This window comes from Chionomys nivalis, chromosome 1 (assembly GCF_950005125.1).
Source record: "Chionomys nivalis chromosome 1, mChiNiv1.1, whole genome shotgun sequence".
NCBI lineage: Eukaryota > Metazoa > Chordata > Mammalia > Rodentia > Cricetidae > Chionomys > Chionomys nivalis.
The window spans coordinates 118193922-118202116 of NC_080086.1; the positions used below are offsets into that span (position 1 = coordinate 118193922).

The 8195-nt window shown below is 42.4% G+C and overlaps 1 protein-coding gene across 1 annotated transcript; it reads right to left on the reverse strand.

The window, feature by feature from the left end:
* Window positions 1-2470: 2470 nt before the first annotated feature.
* LOC130881651 (60S ribosomal protein L14) lies at window positions 2471-3157 on the reverse strand. Its single transcript, XM_057781330.1, has one exon. The coding sequence runs from the start codon at window positions 3139-3141 to the stop codon at window positions 2506-2508; it is 636 nt and encodes a 211-aa protein (XP_057637313.1). The 5' UTR covers window positions 3142-3157; the 3' UTR covers window positions 2471-2505.
* Between the last annotated feature and the right edge of the window lie 5038 nt (window positions 3158-8195).

An 8195-nucleotide genomic window follows, 5' to 3' on the forward strand; every position in this document is an offset into this window, starting at 1 on the left:
CACCAATGTGAGTGACAGCAGGCCAAGATTGTGAGTGACAGCAGGCCATCAATGTGAGTGACAGCAGATCTTTTCTTCAGTAACAGTAGAGAACAGTAGGGGGAAGAGATCAGTCTTGCTCCATAGACTTCAATTTTCTGTATAGAACTAGAATCTACCTTAGTCTTAATTATTAGTTTTTATTTATCAAGAATGCTTAATTAGGGGCTGGAGAGATGGCTCAGCGGTTAAGAGCATTGCCTGCTCTTCCAAAGGTCCTGAGTTCAATTCCCAGCAACCACATGGTGGCTCACAACCATCTATAATGAGGTCTGGTGCCCTCTTCTGGCCTTCAGGCATACACACATAAAGAATATTGTATACATAATAAATAAATAAATATTTTTAAAAAAGAATGCTTAATTAGTAGGCTACAATTTCACACAATGACATTTTCTTTTAAAATATTCTATTATCCTTAAAAATTTCAGACATCTATTTTTTATGTTATGAGTTCCTCCCAGATCTATCTCATCTTCCTATCCCCCTAATATTGTGTCTTCTTTTTTACAAAAATGACCCATCATATTCAGTTTGTACTGTCCTGTAGTAGGAGTGGCGGGCTGCATGCTGCCACCCGGCTAGTTTTACACCTGAAATAATTACACGGAAACTGTATTCTTTTAAACACTGCTTGGCCCATTAGCTCTAGCCTCTTACTGGCTAACTCTCACATCTTGATTAACCCATTTCTATTAATGAGGGTAGCACCACAAGATGGTGGCTTACTGGGAAGAATCTTAACCTGCATCCATCTTGGAGAGGAGAGTTATAGCGTCTGCCTGAATCTGCTTCTTTCTCCCAGCATTCTAATCTGCCTACTCTGCCTACCTAATTTTCTGTCCTATCAAAGGGCCAAGACAGTTTCATTATTAACCAATGAGAGTAACACATAGACAGATGACCCTCCTCCATCATTTCCCCTTTTTCTGTTTAAACAAAAAAGAAAGGCTTTAACTTTAACATAGTAAAATTACATATAACAAAACAGTTATCAAGCAAGAATTACAGTTACAATATTTATATTTATTTTATCTTTGATCATAACTAAGGAAATATAAATATAACTATTTATTCTTTAACCCCATCAAAGAAGTTGACAAAATATTACCTAAGAAAACAAGAAATAAGCAACTTCCAAACTCTAGAAATGACAGAGACATCTCACTGCCTGGACAGTCACCCAAAGATCTTTTGTACCATTGGCATCCATCTTCAGCCTACAGGCCCACAGTATCCAGCAGACATTTCTATGAAGCAGGAAATTTCAAAGACAGTTTAGTCACTATCTTTTGTGTCCTGCAGAATGTCTCACAGACTCTTTCATGAATCAGGAACCCCAAAAGATCATCTCACCTTTAGGCAAGTTTAGCAGTCCTCTCTCTATGGGTTCTCTGTGTCCAGCTTATGCAACAGTCCAGGCAAGAACAGTTTCTTACCCAAATGACTAACCAACTCCATAAGGAGCCTCTTCGATGCCCATCTTCCTCTTGAAGTAGATTGGTGCTGCCAGGAGCAAGCATGTCTCATTGTCATGAAAAGCCCTAAGTTATTAAAACATTAAATGCCATATTCTGTAGTCTTTGAAAGATATGAAGAGCCGGGCAGTGGTGGCGCACGCCTTTAATCCCAGCACTCTGTGAGTTTGAGGCCAGCCTGGTCTAGAAGAGCTAGTTCCAGGACAGGAACCAAAAGCTATGGAGAAACCCTGTCTCGAAAATCAAAAAAAAAAAAAAAAAAAAGATATGAAGAATGTCTAACGAAATATATCTCTACATACATATCCAGAAAAATCTAACTAACATAACTACAAGATTGACTATTATCAATGATTATCCATTAGCAACCTATATTTCTTAATTATATATTACATTTTTAAATGAACTACACAATCACAATACCTTAATCAATATCAGAAATACATATGTATATAACAAAATTGACCTTAAAATCCATACCAATGCAAATTATTCATACCTATATCATATCCCCCTTTAAATGTAAAAGAACATTTATAAACAATATTTGGGAATATGGATGCAGTTTTTTCTCTCCAAACTGCTTCATGCTGTATGGGGGCGCTGTTAATCAGATCTTTCATGGTGTAACCTGTGTGCCAGGGTCATCTCAGTTGGCAGTTGAGTGAAGTAATATTTTGAGGGTGTTCACAGCAACCTTTCAGGAGGGCGTGGTCTATCATACCATATTGGGATAGAAGCAATCCACAGGGTCTCATCCTCTGTGAAAACAAAAGAAGAAACTCCTTTCCAAAGCATCATGTTTTTAGATCCAAATTCTGAAGTCATACCCTTATGATATCCATTCTGGTTTAGCTTGGCAGCCCATATAATGAAATGTCTCTCTGTACTTCACTCCTTTACAGTCAAAAACTTTATTTTTTATTTTTTATTTATTTTTTTTTTTTTTTGCCAATGTGTCAAAAAACCTTTATTCCTTTGTACAGCCTCACGCTTTCTTGCCAGCTGCTTTTGAAGAAGGCGCTTTCTGGGCTGGGGTCTTCTGACCCTTCTGACCTTTAGCGGGAGGTGCTGCCTTCTGGCCTGAAGCCTTCTGGCCTGCAGCCTTCTTGGCGGGTCCTGTCGCCTTCTTGGGTGGAACTTTACCCTTAGCAGCAGCAGCTGCTGCAGCTGCAATGGCAGCCTTAGCAACAGGTGCCTTTTTGGGAGAGGCTTTCAGGATAGCTGCTCTCTGTAGTTTCTTGACTTCAGTCTTGATGATTCTGTTCCTCATTTTCTTTGCCTTCATGACTTTGAAACGATCAAAATCTGTCATCTTGGCTTTCCTTTCCCTGGCATCAATCTTCTTGGCCCATCTTGTAGCTGCCCATTTCGTATTGATATCCGCCTTCTCCCAAGCTTTTCGCACATACTTCTGTCGGGCACTGTGTGGGAACTTGAGGATGAAGTCAGTGAGCTGCATGCATTTGAAAGGCATGGCCTGTCTCCTCACCCGAGTGCAGGGTCCATCCACCAGAGCCCGGTTCTGATCAATAACATCGACAATCGCGACCAGCTTTCCAGCATGAGGCCCAAAGGAGACGTAGGCCACCCGGCCAACCTCCACGAAGCGCCGGAACACCATGTCGGCGGCGTTCAGCGAGAAGCCAGTCAAAAACTTTAAAGAAAACACAATAATACACAGAATCCAGGCTTTCTGAGAATTTTCCATTTTTACGTGGCTTATTTTTCTTTATTTCTTTTAATCTATAACTATCTGTACTCTGTCTCTTTAAAGACTTTACCCTTTTTTAAGGCATTAACTTTATTCTCTATATTCTTTTTCTTCTCTCTCCCAAGCCTACGTACATTCATCTAACACTGTGACCCATTTACAGGTCTTTTATGTCTGAATCTGTCCTATTGTGAATCTGTAATTTTTTACTGTCCAGGAACATTTCTTAAAATGCTAAGCAGTTCTTAAGAAGTTAAGACGCACCATGTAGAGGTATTACAGTACTGCCTGTGTCCTGTCCAGTCTAAACCTTAACTGCGCTGTTATTGTGGGAATTATGATAGATTCTGCCTGAGATCAGCACAGTTCAGCATGGTGGAGGCAAGCAGCTCCTGCCTCAGAGCCATTTGGTGCCCCTGAGCCGCGCACAGTTCCAGGCACACAGCAGTTCACATTGTCATCAAGTAAGCCGTAGCACTTTATTCCAAATGCTCCATTCAAAAGCTCTGTCTTGTGCAGGAGCCAGACAGAGATTGTGATGGTGGCACAACCCAGGAAGCGGCATTTTAAAAACGCAGCTTTTTTCCTGTTGCGATTGCTGAGTCCGGGAAATTTCTCTACAGCACACCCTAGCAAACAGCAAAAAGCTGTGTTAAACTCTGGGGGTTTTGGTTTTTTGTTTGTTTGTTTTTTGTATTTAAAATTAAGCTCTCTCAGGTTTTTAAGTGGATTTAATTGGCCATGTTGGGCGCCACTCTGTAGAAGGGAGCAGCAGGCTGCATTCTACCCGGCTCCCACACAGCCAGCTTTGCACCCGAAATAACAACACACAAAGTGTATTCTTTTAAACACTACTTGGCCCATTAGCTCTAGCCTCTTCCTGGCTAACTCTCACATCTGGATTAACCCATTTCTATTAATGTGTGTAGTACCATGAGATGGTGGCTTACTGGGAAGATCTTAACCTACATCCATCTCGGAGAGGAGAGGCATGGCAGCTCACTCACTGCCTTCTTCCTCCCAGCATTCTGTTCTGTCTACTCCACCCACCCATGTTCTAACCTATCAGGCCAAGCAGTTTCTTTATTAATTAACCAATGAAAGCAACACATAGAAAGAAGACCCGCCTACATCATTTCACCAAAGGAAACTTACCTGGTTGTTCACTGGCTTATGTTTCAGTCCAGGCTTGCTCAGGAGCCTCTCAATCTGTAAGTGGTTGAAGTTGGGATGCCCAGGGCTTTCACAAGCCCCTGGTCCACCAGTTCCTCCATGACCTATTACAGGAAGGAATGCAGTTTAGATGGCTGCAGGAGGATACAGGGATGCTGGCTCAGCTTTACAATGACACAGGATGCTGGTAAATTTGCAACGAATCCACCATTACAAGTTTAGCTAAAGCACGAAAAGCAAGTCTCAGTCCAGACCGTGGTGCCCTCTGGTTGTTTCAAGCCCCATTACCCAAGTTCAAATAATGTGAAATGAGAAATATGTGAAGGTTTTGCACTCTTTCTGCTCTCTATTCATCCAAACCTGGGTCATCCACAAAGGAGGCTCTAGTCTGTGGAATGGCATCACTTCTGTGGGATGTATTTTAATATTGGTTGTTTTCTGCTATTGAAGATTATAAAACCTAGGGCCTCTCGTATATGAAATAGACACTCTACCACTGAGCTTTATTGTGGCCCATTTTTAAAACTTGTGATTGAAGGGACCCTGACCAGCTGGAGCGTGACCAGTGCTCTGGCAAGCCCTGCCTTTTCCCCCTTTGTCTCTCTCTTGCTAAAAGCCATTAGATGTAGAAGGAGCTGCGGACCTGCTTTTCGTCCTGCCTGGCTCCCATACAGCTAACTTTACACCCGAAATAACAACACACAAATGTATTCTTTTAAACACTGCTTGGCCCATTTCTGTTAATGTGTGTAGCACCACAAGATGCGCTTACCAGGAAGATTCTAGCCTATGTCCATCCTGGGTTGGAGCTTCATCGTGTCTGCTGTGGAGAGGGGCGGCCTGGCATCTCTGACCTCACTTCCCTTCTTCCCAGCATTCTATTCTGTCTACTCCACCCACCTAAGGGCTGGCCTATCAAATGGGCCAAGGAAGTTTCTTTATTAACCAATGACCTTCCTCCATCAATTAGATTACAGCCATCAAGGTCTGTCTCCCTTATTTGGCCACTTCCTCCTCCTGAGGCTGACTACCAAGGTCCAGCTATCAAAGTATTGAAGTCCAGCAATCAAAAGTACCCTTTGGCTAATTAGCATGCCCAATTAAAATTAAACACTTCATCCTAATATTGGGTTTCTCCTTGTGCCTTTATAAACTGCCATTTTCCTGTATGCCACATCTGTCTCCTCTCTATGCAGAGCAGTCCTTGTGTGTGCATGCACACATGTGCATCCTTCCTCCCTCTCCTGACAACACCCCTGCCCCTTTCTCTTACTCCATTCCCCTTTTCCCTCAACCTCTAGCTCCCGTCTTTTTCTCTTATTTTCTGCCCTTTGTCCCTCTGGGGCAAATAAATCTTCTTTGTGCTGAGAACTTGGACTAAAAACCTGGTTTTGGGGTTCCTGAGCCAATACTTCTCCTTTCAGGGATAATATCTCTACCCAAACTAGCCTTGACCTTTGTGATAACTCGTTTTATGTAAACTTAACACAAGCTAGGGTTATTTGAGAAAATGGACTTAATTTAAAAATTGCCTCCATAATATTTGCTTATGGATAAGTCTTTAGGGCATTTTCTTAACTAGTGATTGATGTGGGAGGGCCCAACCCTATTGTTGGTGTTGTGAGACCTGGGCAGGTAGTCCTAGGGTGCATAAGAAGGCAGGTTGAACAGGCCAGTAAGAGCATGACTCCATGGCCTGTGCTTCAGTTCCTGCCTCCACGTTCCTGCCCTGACTTCCCTCCACAGTAGAATATGAGATGTAAATGCTCATCATGCTTTCATCCTGAAAACAGAAGCTATAAGCAAACTTACTCTGCAGTTCAGCCAGGGTTTGAACTTGTGGTCCTCCTGCCTCTGTTTCCAGCTTGGCTAGGGTTATAGTCCTGAATCATCAGGACCATCTGTGATTCTAGGGTCTAAGATCTTTCTTCCTTTACAACCACAGGTTGGCATGTAGTGGGGAAGGCCATTCAGATATCCTGGCCCTGGTAGGAGAACCTGGCCTAGAACTGAAGTGGGCCTGAAATTTGTCTCATTGACTGCTTGTCCTGCAAACATCCTTCAACCTAAAAGACCTAGGGTTTATTTTATTTTTTTAATATTTATTTATATTTTTGCCTATAAAGAGCTTGTGGCAACCACAAATCAAACACACATTTATATTTTGTTTATTGTACATTCTTTTTGGGAGTTTCTGGAATGTAAAAAAAAAGTAAGCAATGTACTTTCTACTTGAAAGTCTTCTCTTTTTTTCCCCAGAAGCTCAGTATGTAGACCAGCTTGGCTTTGAATTTATAGAATTCTACCTCCTGAGTCCTGGGCTTAAAGGAGTGTGCCACCACACCCAGCCAGCTTGAGATTCTAGCAGTTTAACTAAAGTTCTAGGGGACCCCTCAGTAATCCAGCTGCCTTAGTGCTGAGGCTACCTCAGCTTCACTGACAGTTGACATAGCCTCAAGAATCAAGGATGGAAGGAAAGAATCCACTGGGTCCCAGGGGAGACATTAGAAGTAGAGTTCAAACTGGGCATAGAAAAATGCCATGAGGAAAGGCAGTAAACTCCTGAACAGATTGTGAAGAAGGAGGAGCAAGAGCTTAGAGGTCGGGATGAGCAGGGTGTGTTCAGCTGACACTGTCTACTGTTTCTCAGTCTTGGCTGCATCTTGGACCCTCTGAAGGCTATCAAAGAAACAGGAGTCTAGACTCCACTCCCAGGATTTCTTACTGATTTCCTTTGGGATGCACCATGGATATTAGGATGTTCAAAATGCCCTCTGCCGATTTTAATGTACCAGGATGAGAAGCACTAGGGTAAGGAGTGAAGAAGACTTTACTAGGCAAGACAGTTTAACATTGATGAGATCTGAAGGTCCCAGCATCTTCCCAGTGGGGAGGAAACCAAGTGCTACTCTGTGACCTGGGTCAGATTTGCTCTGGGTGTATGATCTATCTGTTCTTCCTTACACTCAGTTCTCTTCTCCTATTATAGATTGTGGCCGATGAACTTTCTATTGGATTGGTTGTGGATCCATAAAACTACCCTATCCGGACATATTCCATTCTGCCAAGATCAAATCAGAGCAGTATGATATCTTTTTATGTCTGTAAAGCTTTTATTTAGGAATCATTGTTGGACTTATTCATGAGACAGCAAATCAGCCCCAGTATGAGATACTGCAGCAGAATTGTCATCTTAATATGACATCATTTAAGAGCTATGATAAGCCAGGAGATGGTGGCGCACGCCTTTAATCCCAGTACTCGGGAGGCAGAGGCAGGCGGATCTCTGTGAGTTTGAGACCAGCCTGGTCTACAGAGCTAGTTCCAGGACAGGTTCCAAAGCCACAGAGAAACCCTGTCTCGAAAAACCAAAACCAAAGGGGGAAAAAAAAAAAAAAAACAGATCTATGGTGAAAATGTTATGGAACAAACTTCAGACACACTAGTGTTCACATCACATAGTAAAATATTATGAAGTCTCTAATTAGTACCCTCAACTCACTGCAAAACAGTGACGAACAATGAAACCAGGCTGTCTGTGAGTCTTGGTAGACACACTGCAGCATCGCTGATTCTGTGTGCATAAGTCCTTCTGTTGTTTGTTAAGCATCAATCAAGTGGGATCATACTATAGAGCCTCCTTATGGTTGTAGTTTTGGGGGTTAATATTTTTCCTTTCACATCTAATGCCAGAAGCCTCATCCAGTCTTAAAGACCCAACCGTATGTACCCAAGTTGTAAATATCTGTTTCTGTTTGGTTAAACCAGGCCTTGTGCTTGCTCTACAAGTA